The sequence below is a fragment of the Pezoporus flaviventris genome, unplaced genomic scaffold (genome assembly GCF_033815535.1).
Source record: "Pezoporus flaviventris isolate CSIRO_AGI_PZ_B2104156 unplaced genomic scaffold, CSIRO_AGI_Pfla_v1 ptg000041l, whole genome shotgun sequence".
NCBI lineage: Eukaryota > Metazoa > Chordata > Aves > Psittaciformes > Psittacidae > Pezoporus > Pezoporus flaviventris.
In genome coordinates, this window is record NW_026892589.1 from 13153894 (window position 1) to 13174488 (window position 20595).

General features: G+C 55.6%; 1 protein-coding gene across 12 annotated transcripts in view; it reads left to right on the top strand.

The window, feature by feature from the left end:
- CUX2 (cut like homeobox 2) overlaps nt 1-20595 on the top strand; it is a 64306-nt gene that overhangs the window by 40793 nt on the left and 2918 nt on the right. For 4 of the 12 annotated variants that reach the window (XM_061466383.1, XM_061466384.1, XM_061466382.1 and 1 more), the window contains 17 exons: nt 6035-6113; nt 10325-10462; nt 10636-10747; nt 11513-11589; nt 11672-11738; nt 11995-12043; nt 12781-12885; nt 13731-13922; nt 14024-14082; nt 14226-14482; nt 14652-15281; nt 16175-16276; nt 17116-17891; nt 18323-18482; nt 19048-19317; nt 19556-19744; nt 19838-20111. In XM_061466383.1, the coding sequence (XP_061322367.1) occupies nt 6035-6113; nt 10325-10462; nt 10636-10747; nt 11513-11589; nt 11672-11738; nt 11995-12043; nt 12781-12885; nt 13731-13922; nt 14024-14082; nt 14226-14482; nt 14652-15281; nt 16175-16276; nt 17116-17891; nt 18323-18482; nt 19048-19317; nt 19556-19744; nt 19838-20111 (3536 nt within the window). Of the gene's footprint in view, nt 1-6034; nt 7217-8877; nt 10463-10610; nt 10752-11512; nt 11590-11671; nt 11739-11994; nt 12044-12780; nt 12886-13730; nt 13923-14023; nt 14083-14225; nt 14483-14651; nt 15282-16174; nt 16277-17115; nt 17892-18322; nt 18483-19047; nt 19318-19555; nt 19745-19837; nt 20112-20595 lie in introns of those variants that run through there. The other 8 variants (XM_061466385.1, XM_061466386.1, XM_061466381.1 and 5 more) reach the window with 6 other exon arrangements.

Consider the following 20595-nt stretch of genomic DNA (forward strand, 5'->3'; position numbering starts at 1 on the left):
GCAGAGCTCTACATCACCTGCATCACGGGAAGGAGCCCGTGGAAGCGTGGTGACGGATGGCGAGCGCTCCCCCTCCTCTCCTGCTTGTAAATGGGAAGGGGAAAAATAGCATCTTGAAATATTAACCCAGGTGGGGGCATATGGGCTGTTCAGGCCGTTTCTCTCTGCCATTCCCCAGTGCATCTCATATACATTTAGGCTCCTGCATCCTTCCCATATATATTTTTCTCCTCAAGGAAGGAGAAGCAGGGCCAGGAGGATAAATTGTGACTGCAGAGAATAAACCCAGCTTTTATTCCCCACTCTGATGAGCGAAAGGGCAGTTTCTTTCTCTCCCCCAAAGCCGCCCGTGACGGCAGTTTAATGGCAACAGCTTGAGACGGACAAAGTTTGAATATCCTTGCGACGGAGAAAAGAGCAAAGCGAAAGCCCTGCTAATTACAAAAGTTGCTTTATGAAAGATAATTCAAAGCAATAATTTAGCAAACATAATCAAGTAGCGCAGATGGGGATTTTGATGAATAGTTTGCAACATGCAATTAGCAGCTCTTGCAGTTACATATCATTAACCCTCAGAGCACAAAAATTATTTTCTCATTATTAGATGAAAAGGTAAAATTAAGCTGACTAGACAGTAAAGGAACAAACTACAATTAATTACCTTCATTTATTACAGTCATTATTTTAAACTTTTTTTTTCCTTTTACTCTGATAGATAGATGAAAACATCTAAATTAAAAGTTTTGTTCTGCTAAATGGGAGGTGAAACTTTGCGATGCTCCGGGTGCACCCGCATCCCAGCTCCATCCTGGACCCGGGGACCAGTTGGGACCCCATCATCACCCTGCTTCGTCTGTGCCAGCAGTGCTGAGTCCCGCTCATCCCTGCCCATCTCCTGGATTGCTGCCACCAGCCACATAGGGAATTCTGTGTATTCTTGCAGGAAGAGGATGTTGGGGGCTTGCAGGAAATCTGGGAGTGAGCCCATTTGGGTGGCACCTTCTCATGCTGATGGTCAGAGATGAGCCTGTTCCTTCGAGCCGCCATGGGTTCGATGCTGAAGCCTTTCGTTTCGGTGTGTGCGTCGGTAGCAGATGGTTTGGAGTTGCCAACTGTCAGCAAATGCATGGAAAAAAAAATAAATTAAGGAAAAATGAAAGGGAAAAAAAGAAGAAAAAACCTCAACTAAAGCAGTGAAAAAAGGTACTAAATTGTGATGATGGGGATGGTAAAATAAGCTTGAAATATTTTCCTTTCCTGCTGTGTGACTGGAGGCTGCAGCTCACCTGGGGACGGTGTTGGGAGGAGGCAGGAGGATGCTCCTGCCCGGCAGCGTGCTGGCAGGGCCAGCGCTGAGCTGGGGGCTCAGCCCAAGGAATCCTGCAGTGCATGGGAATGGGAGAGCTCCAGTATCTCCTCCTGGAGCCAGCCAGGCTGGGATGCTGCGGGAAAAGGTGGGGGAAAACTAACCTAATGAGCCAAGCATCATCTGCCTCAAGAACTTTGCCAAAGCATCATTGGACTTGTCAGGGAGTATTACAACAAAATTAAGAACCAGCAGTGATTTTCCTGCATTCGGGATCCTTTGCTTTATAAAGTAAATTATTAATGCATTTTTTTCCTCCGTTAAGCAGTTATTTGCTGCAGTCTCGGTATATTTCTCATTAGAAATAACATCATCTGAAGAACTTCTATTGATTCTTTTTCCCCCCCTTTTTTTTTAATCTGCGAGTCATGAACGTGAACAACATATTTCTGTGATGTTCCCTTTAACTAGAATTCTCAGGCTTTATTTTTATATTATTGATCTTTTTTGACACGAATTGCTTTTTGGCCTTGTGAGAACATTGGGAGCTGCTTCTGCCTTTGGAGGGATGGGCATGGGGGTGCAGCAGGAGGCAGGGTAGGTGTGAGAGGGATGTGTGATAGGACCGTTGTGTGCAGTGGGTCTGTGCGTGTGCAAGGGGTCTATGGGTATGCAATGGGTCTATGGTTATGTAATTGGTCTATGGGTATGCAGTTGGTCTGTGTGTGTGCAATGGGTCTATGGGTATGCAGTGGGTCTATGGGTATGCAAGGGGTCTATGGGTATATAATTGGTCTATGGGTATGCAATTGGTCTGTGTGTGTACAGTGGGTCTATGGGTATGCAATGGGTCTATGGGTGTGCAATGGGTCTATGGGTATGCAATGGGTCTGTGTAGGTTTGCAAAGGTTCTCTGGGTATGCAATGGGTCTGTGTAGGTTTGCAAAGGTTCTCTGGGTATGCAACAGGTCTGTGTATGTGTGCAATGGGTCTATGGGTGTGCAACGTGTCTATGTATATGTGCAATGAGTGTGTGTGTGTGTGTGATGGGCTTGGGTGTGTGATGGGTCTATGGCTGTGCAACAGGGGTGTGTGTGTGATGGGTTTGTGGATGTGTGATGGGTCTTACGGGAGTGCAATGAGTTCTTGAGTGCACAATGAGTTTGTGGGTGTGCAATGGGTTTGGGTGGGTGTGCAAGAGGTCTCTGGGTGTGCGATGCAGGTATGTGCGGATACGTGATGGGTCAATGTGGGTGCGTGATGGTCTTGTGTAATGGGTGCATGATGGGTCCATGTATGTGTGTGATGAGTCCGTGTCCATGTGCAGTGGGTGTGTACATGCGTGCAATGGGCACATGTGTGTGCACCATGGGTTTGTGTGGATGCACAATGTGTGTGTGATGGGTTTGTGTCGTAGGTTTACATGCGTGCGATGGGTTTGTGGGTACCTGCAAGGGGTCTGTGGGTGTGCGATGGATCTGTGCTTGGCTGTGACAGGCTCGTCCACATGCAGTGGGTCTCTGTATGCGTGATGTGCACATGTGATGGGTTTAAGGGGTTATTTGGATACGGGACGCCGGGGAGGCAGAGAAGGATGAGGTGGGAAGCAGAGAGAACCCAGATCCTTCCCCTGGGGCTGGCTCTCCCCCCTCGCCCCTCCGCATCCCTCCCGTTTCTCCCCAACTTCTTTACACATCAGCAAAAAAAAAAAAGAAAAAAGAAAAAAGCAAGGAAAAATAGCAAAAAAAGCCTTGAATGAATTTTTTCATCAGTTTTCTTCAGCATTTGGGGTCTCTGCTGCCGCTTTCTCCCCCGACAGCTGTTCCTCTCCACTGAAAAAAGAGCTCATTTGTGGTTTACTGCCACCAGTATTTAGATGGAAATAACCCACTACTTATCCTGCACTCGATCTCATGGATATAAGAATAAACTCACCGCCGGTGCAATGCAAATCCCGCGCCTTTGGAGAGGAACTGCTCAGACGGTGGGTGCTCACCGCCGTGCCGGGAGGAGAACCGCCTGCGCCGGGGGAGTTTTACCACTTTGTCACTCAATTATAGGAATATTGCTGCTTCCAAATGTTTAAAAAGTTGGCTTCGGAAGGTATAATCATGGCACAGAGGCCAGCCTGACAATAGTAATTAATTAGGCTATTACGCATTCCACAGTGATAATTGCTTTGCTGGAAAGTCACCAGCCATGAAAAGGACCCAGCGCGTAAATGTAATTTATCACACGGCGGCGATCCCGCGCCGCTGCCGTGCCTCACCTTGAGCCCGGGAATGCTGCCGAGGGAGGTGGAAGGGGGGAGAAAATAGGAATTAATAGCACATGGATCCGTAATGCGGAGGCAGAGCGGTTGTGGTGGGCTCGCCATTGCTGCTGGGCATGGTGGTGATGACGGGAGTAGGGATGATGCCATCCCGACCCCACCGTGCTTGTGGCGATGTTCAGCTGTCCTGGTTTTAGCCATTTTCTGCTCTTTTCAGCAGGATGCTGGTGATGTTGCCCTCTTGGATGGGGTTTGGTCCCCAGGGAAGGAAGGATTTGGGGGGGGTTTATTACAAACCCCTGATTTTGGGGCTGATGTGGGCTTTTTCTGCTTGTTTGTTCAGCTCTATGTGAGAAACAACAGTGGTTTCAGGGTGAGGTGTCCCTGTGCAAGACTTGGAATCTTCCCTGGCATTTTGGTGAATTATCCCCATCTGGAAAAGGTCATTGAAAAATTGAAATACCTATTTATTTGTATCCATATTTAAAACATTACCTAAAGTTTATTGAGCCCCAGATGCCTTGCCTGAGGGAATGGCCCCAAAAGCCTCCCCAGCAGCAAACTATGGGTCCTGTGGCTCCAGTTAGGATGCTGATGGTATAGTTAATGGGGGGGAAGATGGGCTGAGTGGATGGTCAACCCCTCGCAAGTGCCAGGAGGAAACCTAGATCCATCCCCTGTGGTCCTCCTCTCCCATTCAACATCCCAAGGATGCGGGAAGCGGGGATGATCACACAGCGCTGATGCCGTGGAGCACCCCAGCACCGCTGTGTCTCTGCATCCTGCCAGACACCCTGGCAAAGCTCCCTGTGCCACCCCACCACCGCGTGCTGCCGGTGCGTTCAGCAGCCGCAGTGCTGTCCTGCTGCAATGCACAGGCAGTGCCGCTCACCGGCTGCTTTCTGCCCCCCCCACTATTCCCCACTTCATTATTATTATTTTAAAGCACCCTGAAGCCAGGTGGTTTTTTGCAGAACACTGAAGAAAAGCCCCCAAATTCCTCCTGTGCTGGAAACGTGGCGCTGAGAAAGTAGGTTTGTGTACGAGACGCTATAAAAAGCCCAGCTTATACAATTTTAACAATAGAAAAATGATCTTTGTGCTCCAGTGCCTGCGAGCTTGGAAGGAGAAGGCGGTTTGCTCAGGTGGCTGTTGGGTTACAAATGAGTGGTTTGCTTTGGGTTTGAATGACAAGCAATGGAGAGCTCTGGCTGGAGGGAAAAGACGCTCTGCTGCGGGAGGCGTGAAGTTTGGGCTTTGTTTGATGATTAGTCCATTGGTGGCTTAAATGTGTTTTGATTGACTCGCCCATAGTGCATCTGCCAGCACCAAATGCTGGTGGGCATCTCACCCTCCATCACGGGATGGTGTGGGTGCCCAGTTTGGATCAAACTGGGCATGGAGTCATAGACTGGTTTGGGTTGGAAGGGACCTTAAAGCTCATCCAGTTCCAACCTTCCACTAGAGCAGCTTGCTCCAAGCTCCTGTGTCCAACCTGGCCTTGAGCACTGCCAGGAATGGAGCATTCACAACTTCCTTGGGCAGCCTGTGTCAGCGCCTCAGCACCCTCACAGTAAATAATTTCTTCCCTATATCTATCCTAAATCTCCCCTGTTCAAATTTGAACCCGTCACCCCTTGTCCTATCACTACAATCCCTGATGAAGGGTCACTCTCTAGCATTCTTGTAGCCCCCCTTCAGATGCAGTAAGGCTGCTGTAAGGTCTCTACACAGCCTTCTTTCTCCAGGATGAACAGCCTCAATTTCCTTAGCCTGTCATTGTCTTAGCCTGCATTTTCCAGCTGGGAATGGGTTGCCTCCATCCCCAGCTCCTGCCCCTGAAGCAGCAGGGACACAGAGGTCTATGTGTCCCACCGGTGCCCCATTCCACAGCAGAGTGTGCCCGGTGGGCAGCAGCTCCCACCCTGAGGTGTTGTCACGCCTTGAAAAATTAAGGTGTGTAAATGATTCATGCTCATAAATGTTGGATGGAGCGTGCGGCAGATTGAGATGCTGTTCCGTTATTAGCGATGCAGCACACCGGCTCCCCACCACCCACCCGGCGCGAGCATCGCCCGCAGCCAAGGGGGACAGGGACGTGAGATGGAGGAGATGTCCCAGCCCTGGTGCGAGCATCGCTTCTGGCCCAGCATCATGCTGGGAGCGTGGCTGGGGAGGGCTGTGTGGTGAACCCAACAGCAGGCGAGCTGCTTTATTTCTTATTGAAGCACCAACATTAAATTATAATTTTCATTTACTCAGAGCACATCAATGATTTAGGGCAATGTGACGTGGCTGCGGTGCAAGGAGTTTAGCCAAAGGCAGTGAGCGGCCGTGCGGGGCATGGGGTGGATGCTTGGTGGGACCCATGAGCCCGTCACGGGTCGCACCAGTGCATCAGAGCCAGTTCCCTCCTCTGAGCCCATCTCTGACCCCCGTTTCCCGTCTCCCTGCAGGTGATTGCACTTAGTAAGAGAAGCAAGGAGGCTGAGACGGCTTTCCTGAGCGTTTACAAGCACTTAATCGAAGCTCCAGGTAAGCAACACGGTGGTGACCTGGCTGCCTAACGCGTTGCGTGCCGAGAGGAGCCAGCAAGGACCGGCCGTCCCCGTCCCGCTGCGGCTGGTCTCACCGACCTCGGCTCGCGCATGGTGCTCTGGAGATACCAGCGGAAGAGAGGAGTGGAAACAGCTTTTGCCATCGCTGTGTTTCAGCCCCTGAGCCAAATGCATCTTGACATTAGGAAAGGAATACATTTGCTCAGCCCTTGTAATAACACTGCGGCTATCCCCAGTTGTCTTTTTGACGGTAAGTTAACCGAAACGGCCGAGTGCTGGCTCGCAGCACGGCTCCCGGCACCGCCTGTGCCTCGGGGATGGCTTCCCCTCTATCACCACTGTGCTCAAAGCCTTGGGAGGGGGAAACTGAGGCACAGGGCAGCCCTGAGGCTTGTGTTGGCATAATGTGAGGGGATGGGACCCCCCTCCCCATTGCTCCCCACTCCTCGCCGTGGGCTCTGCTGTGCTCTGAGCCAGGGTTTGGCTGCTCAGGGCATAGAGCATCCCTCAGCATGGTGAGGATGGAGAGCTGCGAACGGCTGAAGATGCTCAAAAGGGCTCCTGCAGGGCCACTAATTCATTTTCCAGACATTTAGGAATAACAAAATGTTTTAATGATTTCTTAGGGGAATTAGGGAGACGTATTTTTGTCCTCATTAAATTTTCTCCTGTGCTACAAGAACCAAATGTCAGCTCGGTTTCCAGAACCCAGTTATCTTCCCTCCCCACCTCCCCTCGCTCACCCACCATGCTCCTGCTGCTTGCACACGCATGCACACGGATGCACACACATTCACACACATTCACACCTCAGAACTGCTCCCTTCTGGTCTCTGCCCCCCTCTTCGTCCCTTCTCTCCATCCATCTTCCGCTCCCCTCTTCCCTTCTGCTCCCCAAATCGTTCTGTCCCCGTCTGTTACATGTCCATGTGTCTCTTGACAGGCGAACTCTTTGTGGAATACTTTACAAGCCCCACATAAGTCCTGATTCGACAATTTTTGCTTTGAATGGCTGCTGTCAACACAAATCTCTGGCAGAGACTGTAACGGAGCCTGATTGCTCAGCAAGTATTTTGATAAGTGAGCTGGCTGTGTGTCTGTAATTACGGGAGAAAACCGTAAATCTTTTGGATATTGTTCACACAGATGTGGCGTGAAGGGAAGGGGGGGAAGCAGTAAAATGTGTTAAAAGCATAATTAATGTCATTGTTGTTGGGGATGATTTGATTTAAGGCTGGCTTTGCCTCGTGGAGGGATGTGTAGGGCACCGGTGGATGCGTTTGAGCAGGTTGGGATGGGGCGGTGGACGAGGTGATGGCCCAGGGGAGAGGTGATGGCACTGGGGATGTGCTGTGGAGGTACCATGGATGTGCTGTGCATGCACAGGGAGGCACCAGGGGTGCACCATGGGTCCGCTCTGCTCCTCTTGGACCTGGCTATCATCATGGACCAAATGTCACCCTTCAGCCCCACAGCGCAGAGACCTCCCCTGAAAGCTGGATCAAGCAGCCAGGCCCTGGCACAGGGATGAGCTGCTGGTCCCCAGGGACACGGATGCTTCCCTGGAGCTGTGCGTGCTCAGGAGAGGGTGATGAGCTCCCAGGGCACCTCCTGCCCCATCCCACCATCACACAGTGCCTTGAGCAGCTCCAGTGGCTGCAGGGTGCTGCGGTGGGGGTGTCCGGGGGGGGGTCTGCTGGTGGCTCAGACCCCATCTAGCAGGGGAAAGGCCCTGGTGCCAGGGCTGGAGACGCCAGGAAGGTCCCCTGCCCACCGCCCTGTCCCTGCTGCAGCAGTACTGGTGCCACTAAAGGACAGCCAATAACGCCAGCTAGTGGCAGCACTTATAATATCTATAGAAGCACAATATATATAGTTACATGTATACAAATACACAGATATGTATATATACAGTGGGCGAGTGATAGATAAGCAGGTTCTGCTCCGCTGGCTGTGCTGTCGGGTGGGCAATGGTGCAGCTCCTGAATGTGTGGGAGCTGCTGCGGGTGGATGCACTGCTGGAGCATGAGGAGCATGAGGAGCTCCAAGGTCCTGTTTTGGCATAAGCCTCTCTTGTGTCACCCATCACAGCTCGGGGCCATGACCCACAGAGGAAGGGACCATCCCCGGTGTCATGGGCAGTGTTCTGAGCCCTCCTGTGGCTCAGAGAGTGATGGCATCCATGTACCTCGGTGTGAGCAGATGATGTGCTTGGTTTGGGGTATATTCTCTCTCCAGCCCTGCAATAGGGAGGTTGGAGAGCTGGTTTGTCCACCAGCAGCATGAGCAGGGTGCAGGCGTGGCATGAGCTTGGTGCCTGCTTCCAGTAGCTCCTTAGTGGTGGCCCCCATAGACAAGGACAGAACTTTCCCACGGGATGGGCAGCGTGGTGTTAGCATGATGGAATTAATCCAGCCAGGTGTTTTGCATCAGCGCTGCCTCACCTGATACAGGAAGTGGAGCTGAAGCGCTGCTTGCTGTTTCCCCTTCTAAAAGCTCCGTTCCCAACCACTTCATCCTGGGCTTTTGGCTCCAAATGGGAAGCAGCGCGCTGGGGGATTGCCCTGGTTGTATTTCAGCAGTGGGACTGCTGCTCATGGGAGTGAAAATGCTGACCCTGGAGGCTTTATCACCTAGGCCAGTTCCTCCCATCTTCTTCCTCATCATAGAGGTGAGAGGAGCTGCCGGTGTGGATCGAACAGGGCTTGCCCTGGTGTTTATCCCTGTGGAGATGGCTCAGGGGCTGGCACGGAGCATCCTGTCAATGCCCCAGGGCTGGGGGAGTGCAGGGGGACCCCCGACCCCTGCAGCCTGTGAGCTGGGGCCCTGGAGGGCTGGGTTTAATTAACTATATCGTTATCTCATCTCATGTACTTATGGGTGTTATTAATGGCTGTGAGTGCATCCGGTCTGGTTCCGGGCTGTGCTGCATCACCACGACCCTCTGATGGTTCACTCCTGTGTCCTAGGATGGGGAACCAACTGTAGGATACTGAGCCAAAGGATGCCAGGAGCAGCCCGGGAAGGTCCCAGCTGGACCTGAGTCCTCATTTTAGTGCCAAAGCCAGCAGTGTCCTGGCTCAGTACCCGCTCTGGATGCATCCTCATGGCCAGCATCTGGGCGCAAACCTTTTATCCCAGCCCATCCATGGAGTCTCTGTGACATCCAGCAGAAAGAAGGGAGAACATTCCCTATGGAGAAGGATGCTCCAGGGGCTTTCAGCATTAGCACATGGGGTCTGGTACTCACTGGTCCTGCAGGGAAGCCACGTGGTGGGTGCTGCAGTAGGACCCTGCACCCCATGGTCAAGATGCTGTTGGATGGCAGGGCAGTAGAAGAGCTGTTCTGTGTCCCATTCCGAGCAGTTGTTTGATTTCTTTTCCATCACCATTATTATTTTTCACCCTTGGATGCCTGCCATGCATCCCTGATGTACAGTAGCACGCACGGCTCCGTCCCACTTCCCTGTTTGTCTAACTTTTTGACCCTGGAGAATTCAAATCTATTTTCTTTCCTCTTCAAAGAAGGAGAAAAAAACCCACCCCACCAAACCTATATTAACCTGGCTCAATAGGAGGCATTTTCTTGAACTTATTAAAAAATCCAGACTTGTAAATTAATTTGTTCATGTTGTACAATGGCAGTGCAGATGGACTCATTAGCATGCACACAACAAATAATTATAGATGAATTTTTAGCTGGCCTGCTTAATGGGCTTGCTGGGTTAATTATGTCAATGTATAATTACATCAGCCCTGGGAGACATAATGGCACACCCTGCTGAGCAGACACTAGCTAATGATGGTGTAATGCTGACAGAGGGAAGACGGACGGCTCTGAATGCACCTGCTTACCTCGGCACAAACCGCCATTGTCTGCGCCCAAACGGGCCGGCGCTGGTGGCACTGGGGCCACTGGTGCTGTGGGTACCACCGCCTCGCTCATGGAGGTGATGCTCCCTCGTAGCCTTGCCAGTCCACTGGGGATGGCGATGGAAAGCGCAGGGCTGAGGGGTGTGCCCGGGGTACTTGGTACCCCGAGGGGTTCCTCAGGGCAAGGAAGGCACCCGCTTTGGTTATGAGTGTAATGGGGGTGGTGAGGAGGGTGGGCATTGGGTCTGCAGGGAGGAGGGAGAGGGCTTGTGGTGGGCATCCCTTCTGCTCACCACTGCATCCCGTGTCCCGCAGATCCTGCTCCTGTGCTGGAGGCCGCGCGGAGCCTGGAGGACCGGCTGCAGCAGCTCCAGCGCCTCGAGCCTGAACCTTCTCACCTGAAGGATCTCAGCCGCCCCTGGAAGAAGCACCCGGAGCTCATCAGCACCAAAGGTACCCCCTATCATGGCCGTTCCTTCAGATGAGGGTGGCAGCAGTCCCAAATGGGTTCCCTCTGAGCATCCCTGGGGCATGGGTTGGGTCTCAGGGCCAGGACCTGTCCCGTGGTCCCTGGTGGCCGCTGCTGCTGTCCCCTGTGCAGCTGTATGAAACGTGTCCCCCCGCAGAGCGCAGGGAGGGGACGTCGCCGGCAGTGGCCGAGCCCCCACAGCCTGGCATCGAGGGCAAAGCACCGTGCACAGAGACCCTGCTGCAGAGCAATGAGGCAGAACAGCAAAAGTACGTGAGTACCGGGGACGGGGTCCTCTTGGGGTGCTGCGGGGTACGTGGTTCCTGCTCCCGCATGGGGACGTCTGTCCATCCTTCCCTCTTCTCCTTCCCTTTGCACCTCCTTTGTGGACACATCCTGTCTGGAAACCTGGTACACATTCTTAGGCATCCATCTGTCCATCCATCCATCCCATGTGGGTTTTGGGCAGTGGCAGGCATGGGCAGATCCCTCCAGCACACCCTTTACACCGTCTCCCTGGCACGTGGCTTTGCTCAGACAGAGGGGTTAAGTCCAGGTCGTTGGATGAACCTCATTAAATGGCCTTTTAATTTGGAGGCTCCCGGTTTTCTCAGGGCCTTCATTGTTATTCCTTAACACGCTGCAGCGGGAAACAAATGAGGAATCTTTAAACCCTAAATTGCAGATCTCTGCGAATAAGTTCCTGCAAGTGCGGGCTATAAATAATGCAGAATAACTTTTCCCTGATTGCTTCCCCCTCCTCCAATTAATTACAGGCGGGGTGGGCTGCCGTCGGAAGGGGTTCAGCCATGGGGAGCAGGGACCATTTTCAGCCCAAAGCGAATTCCTTTACATCTGGGGCAAGGCAACTCTTAACATCAGGGGGTAACATGGCTTGAACACGTCCTGGCATCCTCTGGTGGGTATTTCCTTGGTGTCACGGAGTGATGGGGTAGAGGAGAGGATGCAGCGAGGGGGTCTCTGTACCTTGGGGGCTGTGGCATCAGCAGCTCACTGGTGCCCGTGTCTCATAGGGGACTGCAGGAAGCACAGGTCACTTTGGCCGCTCGGCTTGGGGAGGCAGAGGAGAAGATCAAAGTGCTCCATGCAGGTAGGGGGGCCGGGGCAGGGGCTGCTGGCCGTGGGGGGCCAAGCCCCAACCCCATGGCTCACCCTCCTCTTCCTCTTCCCAGCGCTGAAGGCCACCCAGACGGAGCTGCTGGAGCTGCGGTGTAAATACGACGAGGAAGCTGCATCCAAGTGAGTCACTGGCAGTATCTGGTTGTGTGGGGAGGCTGTTGGTGTGCCAGAGGCTGAGCCGAGCTGCCTGCAGCAGCACCAGGACAGCCCCACGGTGCTGCCAAGTGACTTGAGGAGCTGAGATACTTTAAGCATCCCAAGTCACGGGGACTCCCTGTATCTAAGATGCTGCGGCACCTGCAGGAGCTCTCGCCCTCCATGGAGGGCTACGATTGTGCCTCCATGCTGGCTGACACCTCTTGCTTTCTCATCACAGGGCAGACGAAGTAGCCATGATCATGACAAACCTGGAGAAAGCCAACCAGGTGAGCCAGGAGCAGGCTTTCCAGCCAGCACAGGGCACGTACACTGCTCCCCTTCCATCACATTGGGGCTGATGGGCTTTGCCCCTCAGAGCATGCACCCACCATAGCATCCCAAGCATCCATGTGGCCTTGCTGTCCGTCCTGGAAAACAGAAGGGATTCCCAGGCTCTGGGACTGGGAAGCCCTATAAAGGATGGTGGCTCTGGTTTCCTTTGCCTGGTGGCTCCTCCAGCCCAGCCCAGTGGGACCCCCTGTGCCCTATGTTGATGCTCACTGGTGTGTTTGGGCTTCTGCCAGGTTCCATTCTGGCTGCTGGAGCTGATGTTTGTCACCTCCAGCCTCTCCTGGGCATTTCAGAGCACACCCACAGCACCCTGGTGCTGGTGTCTGGTATAATTACCTCCAGTCCTACCCATTCCTATCCATCAGTTTTACTTCATTCTGAAATCGTAGGGCCAAATAAATGCGCATGGGTAATAAAAGAGGCTTAAAGAGCAGTTTGCATGTAAATAAGGCCTTTGGGGTGGAAAAAAAACAGTGTCCTGGACGTGGTCTGCGGGCAGCGTCCAGGGATTGGGATCAGGATGTGGGGAGAGGAAATACGCGGAGACCTTATGGTGACGGTGGTGGGAGCAGGATGCTAGGGAGGGACGTGCGTCCTGGAGCCCCGCTGGGCGCTGTGCGGGGTGGGACGAGCTGGGGGTGCGTGTCCTGATGCTCTTTGTGCTCTCCTGCAGCGAGCGGAGGCGGCGCAGAGGGAAGTGGAGAGCTTGCGGGAGCAGCTGGCGGCTGTGAACAGCTCCCTGCGCCTGGCCTGCTGCTCCCCGCCGGGCGCTGCTGGGGTGAGGGCACCCCTTGGGCACAGCAGCACCCCCAAACCAGCCAGGAGCACCCCTCTGGCACAGCAGCACCCCCAGACCAGCCAGGAGCACCCCTCGGGCACAGCAGCACCCCCAAACCAGCCAGGAGCACCCCTCGGGCACAGCAGCACCCCCAAACCAGCCAGGAGCACCCCTCGGGCACAGCAGCACCCCCAGACCAGCCAGGAGCACCCCTCGGGCACAGCAGCACCCCCAAACCAGCCAGGAGCACCCCTCAGGCACAGCAGCACCCCCAGACCAGCCAGGAGCACCCCTCGGGCACAGCAGCACCCCAGCAGAGCTGCCAGCATCCCTCGAGGCCAGCAGCACCTCACCACCATGGCTGGCAGCACCCCTCATGTCTGGGAGCATCTGTCATAGCCAATAGCATCCCATCACACTTGGGAGCACCCTGTCATAGCTAGGAGCACCCCATAGCAGCCAGGGGCACCCTAGCACGCTCAGGAGCATCCCACTGCACTGAGGAGCACTCTATTGCATTCAGGAGCACCCACTGTATTTGGGAGCAAGCCCAAAGTGCCTGTGACCAAGGCATTTTTCCACTGTGGGGTGTAGCATTGGCCATGTCCTATCTGCAGTCCCAGCCTCCTATGGGAGAAGGGGAACAAGCACCCCATGGCAATGAGCAGATGTACCTGGGAGACCTTTAATTGCTTAGGAAGGGTCTGTCCCTCCCCAGGGCTGCGTCACCCACAGCACTGAGTGCTGCGCTCCCCCACTGCCCATGGGGACATGTCTAACGGGGAGGGCAGCCCTTGTCCCCACATTGGGTCACCGGGAGCTGACGGTGTCCCCTCTCCCGGCAGGACAAAGTGAACTATTCCATGTGCTCAGGGTCGAGGCTGGAGGCAGCGCTGGCTGCCAAGGACCGGGAGATCCTGCGGCTCCTGAAGGACGTGCAGCACCTCCAGAGCTCGCTGCAGGAGCTGGAGGAGTCCTCTGCCAGCCAGATCGCGGAGCTGGAGGGGCAGCTGGCTGCCAAGAATGAAGCCATTGAGGTGCGTCCTCGGGGGCTTCACAAGGAGGGGGGACGTGGGTCTGGCCCTGCCGGGTGTGCACGGGGAGCCGGTGCGAGGAATCCCCCCCCTCTGCTCTGCAGAAGCTGGAGGAGAAGCTGCAGGCACAGGCAGACTACGAGGAGATCAAAACAGAGCTGAGGTATGGCTTGACCAGCACCCTGCCTGCTTGCCCCCTGCCCGGGCGGGTGCCGCGGGCATCCATGGCGCTCTTCAAGCATCCCTAACAGCTTGACAGCAGCAAGAAGCCATTCCTGCTGAGTCACCCCCTTGTCTCCCTCCCAGCATCCTTAAGGCGATGAAGGTGGCCTCCGCCAGCTGCAGCCTTCCCCAGGCAAGTGCCGCGGCGCGCGCCAGCACGCTCACCGGGCTATGGCGCCCGTGCCAGCCCTGCCGCCGGTGCCTCCGCCGCCCTTTCCCATCTCGGCTTGGCTCCTTGCAGAGCATATCGAAGGCAGAGGAGGCCCTGCTGCTGGGGAAGGAGGCATTCTACCCCTCCCAGAAGTACCTGCTAGAGAAGCCCAGTCTGATGGCCAGCACTGGTAAGGGTCCCTGCATCCCGCAGCAGCCGGGAGCATCCTTGGGAATGAGGGTGGAAAGGCAGGATGCTGCCCTGGCTGTGGAGCCAACAGCAGGGGAGGGTTTGGATGCCACCTGGGGAAACTGATGCTCCACTGCAGGGCTGTTTCCCTCTCTCTCATTCATCTCTAGAAGAGGATCACTCTGAAGACGAGTCGGGGAAGGACTCGCTGGGCATGGAGCAGCCGTACCCATCCCCGCAGCACGCCCCGGCGGAAGAAGCCGCATCCCCCACTCCCATCCCACCTCTGCCCGGCCCTGGCTTGGCCCCCGATGGACCACGGACATTCTCCTTGTCCCCCTTCCCAGGGGGAGAGCGGCTTTCAGGGGACCCCAAGGCCTCCCAGCTCCCACCACCCTCCTATAAGGGCGAGAACACCGGTGTGGGGCCGCCTTTCCCCTCCGGCATCTTCGGTGCCAAAAGCAGCACCGCGCTCCCCGGTGTCACCGCGCCGGCCGCCAGCCCGCCTGGAGAGCCAACCGACAGCAGCACCAACAGCAATGCTGAGGAGGAGCAGTTGGACACGGCCGAAATCGCCTTCCAGGTGAAGGAGCAGCTGCTGAAGCACAACATCGGGCAGCGGGTGTTCGGGCATTACGTGCTGGGGTTATCGCAGGGCTCCGTCAGCGAGATCCTGGCCCGGCCCAAGCCCTGGCACAAGCTGACGGTGAAGGGCAAGGAGCCGTTCATCAAGATGAAGCAGTTCCTCTCCGACGAGCAGAACGTGCTGGCCCTGAGGACTATCCAGGTGCGCCAGAGAGGTGAGTGGTTGGGGTGGCCCTGGCCAGCGGGGTCCTGCACTGGGATGCTGCATGTGGTACCATGGGATCCCATCCCGATGCATCCCGGTTCACCCCAGCAGCACCATGCCATGCAGGGATGCCCAGCAGCCTGGCATGACAAGACAGGCGGGGGGGACACACACAGGGTCACCAATGGCACTCAGGGATTGTCCCAGTGGTCTCCAATTTGCTTTGGGGTGGGATGGAAGCAGCTGCCAGTGGGATGGAGCCCTGGCAAACGGTAGCAATTAACAACAACCCACCCTTATGGAAGCTGCGTTTCCGGCCGGGCTTTGCTCATTTATTCTGACAAGTGCCATTAAATTATTCATTGGGCTGTTCCGTGGTGATGAATCAACGTGTTTGGGAATATTTTGTTCGAATAATGAAGTGTTGATGCTGCGGGACCTCAGTGCTGTGTCAGCACCACCATGAAATGGTGACATCTGGCTCCAGGGACAGTGGCAGCAGTGGCGGCTGGTCACTCGTGTCTCCTCAGTGGCACTGAGCACTGCAGGTCCATGTCCATGCTGGTGTTTCAGTCCAGGGGGCTCTGATTTATCCCTGGATCCAATCAAGCATTACCCCTTCACCCACACAAGCAGCGCCAGGGATGTGGGACAAGGTCCCTGTGCCCATGTCTCTGCTCAGCACCCTGCGTGCCCTTGGATGGAGAGATCAAGGTGGCTGGGAGCTGGGGCAACCAGGTCTTCCCGTGCTCCAGCAAGTGACTAATCGGGAGTGACATTTGTCTTAAAACCAGCATCCCTAAAAATAACTGAACATGAGGAGCAGTAAATACTTCTTGACATACAAGTGGAGCTTGTAAACCAGCGCTGGTGACAAAGCTGTTATCCTGCCTCTTTGATCAGGTAGCATCACGCCACGGATCAGGACACCAGAAACCGGCTCTGACGATGCCATCAAAAGCATCCTGGAGCAGGCCAAGAAGGAGATCGAGTCACAGAAAGGAGGTAGGTGCCAGTGTGTTGGGAGGCCCTTGGGGTGGCCAAGCCCCCACTTTGCACCCATGGGAGCAGCACCCAGAGGGGTACTTGTGGCTGCAGGTCCCATGGGGGAACCCATGAAACACCCACAAAACCAACAGAGTGTCCAGCACAGGAGTTTCTGCATCCCCTAGGAAACGTAATTCAGATCATGCCAAGCCTGGCACTCACGGTATTCCTGAACAGGGTGGCCCTGGGCACCCAGCATGGAGCAGCATTGGCATGGCCAAAATGGGCCTTTGGGGGCATTTTTCCCACTGACATCCATAGAGGAAATCTGGGGTATGGTGGGAAGAAATGCTGGTCAATAGGGATGGAAGATTACTCCCCATGCAGCAGCGCTTGCATCTGGGCTTTTGGAAACTTTGGATCTACCCTTTTCCTCCCCTGTGCCCCAAACCAGATGATTAAATGAGGATGCAAGATCCATCTGGCACAAAGAATCATTAAAGCAGCTGCGCTCGCAGTCAATTACAAGAAACGAAATACATTAGAACAGGTAGTATGCTGAGAAAGCAGAATCCTGGAGAATTGAATTAGACAGGAATGGTGGAAAAACAGACAGGGAAAACAAACATGTTTGTCTATTTCAATCTTTGGTAATGGGATTTATTTTGCAGTCGTCAAAAAGGAGGCTTTGAGCTTTGCGTCGCAGCTTTCGCTTTGTGGGTGCTGCTGGTCCTTCTGATCTGCACCCATGCCATAGAGAGCGCTCCAAATCCCTTTTCTCCTGCGTTGTATTATGGCCACATGGTAAAACAACGTTTGCTGCTCCTCAGGGCTCCCCTCACCCCTTTTCTTTCCAGGGGAACCCAAAACACCATCGGCATCGCAAGCAGTGGCCAACGGGGCAGGCGGCAGCAGCTCGGAAGATGCCATCAAGAGCATCCTGGAGCAGGCGCGGCGGGAGATGCAGGCACAGCAGCAGGCGCTGCTGGAGATGGAATCGGGGGGCAGCGGGCGCCCCGGGGACACACCACCCACCGAGCGCTCCACGCTGGCCACTGTCAGCCAGAACATTGTCCCCACCTATGTCAAGCAAGAGGAGGGGAACGGGGCCAGCCCTGGCCCCCCACAGACACCCCTGGCTGTCCTCTCCCCCGCCGCCTTTGTCCAGAGCATCATCCGGAAGGTGAAGTCGGAGATTGGCGATGCTGGCTCCTACTTTGACCAGCACTGGGCATCGGAGCGGAGCCTGCTCAGCCGACCTTACACCTCTGTCTCGCCTTCACTGTCCTCCTCCTCCTCGAGCTACTCCAGCATGGCCAATGGTCGGGGCTGGCCGCGGGGTGAGCCCAGTGAAGGGGGCACCAATGAGGAGGAGCTGCCGCCGGCAGATGATGAGCCACACCGGCTCACCGAGGTGAAGGCAGAGGGAGCCGGCACGGAGCCGGCTGCTGGTGGTCGCCTCTCTTACTACCCCGCCTATGTGCCACGGACCCTGAAGCCCACGGTGCCGCCGCTGACGCCGGAGCAGTACGAGATGTACATGTACAGGGAGGTGGACACGCTGGAGCTGACCCGGCAGGTCAAGGAGAAGTTGGCCAAGAACGGCATCTGCCAAAGGATCTTCGGAGAGAAGGTACCAGCCTGGAGAAAGGGGGTCTGTTGTCCCCCTTGTTCCATGACCCCAAGCCCTGGGCTCGTTAGGGGCCTCCGCCAGCTCCTCTGAGGGTGGCCACTCTTCCCAGTGGGTTTCCTTTTGGAGGATGCCAAGTCCTCACGGTTTGACTCAACCCCAAATGGTCTCCCAGTGGTCATTACCAACTGGTTGAAGGTGCTTCCTACCAGAAACACCTTGTCCCCTGCGCAGAGCCCTGCAGGGACCATCCTCCCATCCCACTGGGTTTCCTAGGAGGGCCCACCATGGTCGCAGGACCTATGGCTGAGGCCAAGGGGTTTGGACATGCCATGGGGCCATGAGCGCAGCAGTGGGTGGCAGCCTTCCTTGGCATGGGGACCGAGGGCAGGCAGCAGCCCAGTGCTGGTGGGTGACACATGCACGGTCCCTAGGTGCTGGGGCTGTCCCAGGGCAGCGTGAGCGACATGCTGTCACGGCCCAAGCCATGGAGCAAGCTGACGCAGAAGGGTCGGGAGCCCTTCATCCGCATGCAGCTCTGGCTGACAGACCAGCTGGGCCAAGGCATCAGCCAGCAGCCGCCACCTTCCCAGGGTAAGTGCCACCGCGGTCCCTGCGGTCCCCAAGTGCCATCAGTGCTCCCAATGCTTCTGCATGCATTCCCTGCATCCCAGCACAGGGCAAGTTCATCCTCCTCCCACCCCAGCACTGGAAAGAGCTTCCTCAGCACCTACACCCCAGTCCTGGCAATCCCCTTTTATCCCCCTCTCCTCTAATGCATCCAGCTCATTTTAAACCCCCTTAATTAGTCACTTAGACAATTATGGGCTGTTATACAGATCCTCAAAAGTTATTTGGTCAGAAGGGGGGGTTGAAATTACCTACGTTAATAATAATAAAATAATAATAAAACCAGAAATCTTTGGCTTTGTGCCTGGCATAGATATAGATACAGATATGAAATAAAACTGGGTTTTATTTTATACATCAGTGGTGTTTTCTCTCCTTAATTCTTCCACTGGCTCCTCCTGCTTTGCCATAGCTGCTGGTGAGACTTTGCCAGCATCCCCAGAACATCCTTCCTGCTCCCGCAGGGTCCCTGCCCTCTCCCATCCCACCCCACCATCCCCGCTGACCCCTCTGCCCTGGTGTCACACAGCCAGCCCGGTGGAGCCCCAGCCGTCCCCCTCGCCGCCCCCCAGCCCCGCTGAGCACGAAAAGGGCTGCCAGGAGCCCCTCACCCTGGCCTTGGAGAGCAGCAAAGAAAACCAGCAGCCCGAGAGCCGGTCCACGCCTGCGCTGGGTGGGAAGATGTACCCCAACAGCCAGGGACCCGTGGGCATCCAGGAGATCGTCGCCATGTCCCCGGAGCTGGACACCTACTCCATCACCAAGAAGGTCAAGGAGGTCTTGACGGACAACAATTTAGGTGCGGATCCTCTCTCCGCCCGGGTTTTCGGGAGCTGCTGGTGAGGCTGCATGGATGCATCGCCCCAATTCCCGTAGCCACAGACCCCTCCTTGTCCTCTGTGGGTGCTCAGTGGGATCCCGGCATGCTGGGGAAGATGCTGGCTGGGAAGCGGGGGTGCTCCCGCTCCATGGGGGCACTGTAGCACCCACCACGCTGCTCTGCCCCGCTCTAACCACCTCTGCTTCTCCTCTGCCAGGCCAGCGGCTGTTTGGGGAGAGCATCCTGGGCCTGACGCAGGGCTCGGTGTCCGATCTCCTCTCCAGGCCCAAGCCATGGCACAAGCTGAGCCTGAAGGGGAGGGAGCCCTTCGTCCGCATGCAGCTCTGGCTCAACGACCCCCTTAACGTGGAGAAGCTGCGCGACATGAAGAAGCTGGAGAAGAAAGGTGAGGGCCAGGGTGGTGCAGCCCCAATGGGACCGGGGTGCTGGGCTAGCAGGGGGGCTCCCCGGGCACGCAGCTGGGTCTCCTCTCCTGCAGCCTACCTGAAGCGTCGGTACGGGCTGATGAGCGCCGGCTCGGACAGCGAGTCCCCCAGCGCCCGCTCCGAGTGCGCCAGCCCCAGCCTGCAGCCGCAGGACCTCAGCCTCCTCCAGATCAAGAAGCCACGAGTGGTGCTGGCCCCAGAGGAGAAGGAAGCCTTGAAGAAAGCCTATCAGCTGGAGCCCTACCCCTCGCAGCAGACCATCGAGCTGCTCTCCTTCCAGCTCAACCTCAAGACCAACACCGTCATCAACTGGTTCCACAACTACAGGTATGGGCGCTCCTGGGCTGTGGATATCTGATGGTGCTGAGCCACAAAGAGGGTGTTGTTGTTGCTCTTCCAGTCCTCCCAGTCCCTCTTGCGTAGATGGGAAGGTGCAGACCCACGCGTGGTGCTGGATTGCAGCTGTAATGCAGCATGCGCCCTGGTTGATGGGTAGGCAAGAGGTGTTGACCAGCTTGACCAAGTCGTGTTGAGCATCTAAAGCAATTACCATGCTCATGTCCACTTTCTCACTGGTGTGGGACACCACTTGCCGCTGAGCAGGAGCTCTGTTGTGGGTGCAGGAAAGCCTTATGGAGGCTCCTGGAGCACAGGATTCATCCCCACAGTGCGGGAACAGCACAGGCTTCATCCTTAGGCAGTGTTCTAGGTGCATACATGGCTCCTGGGTCCTCTCCAGGCGCACTCCAAGTGCTGCCAGCTCTGAGTCAACAGCCCAGATGATGTGTTTTGCTCCTTCCCCTATAGAAAA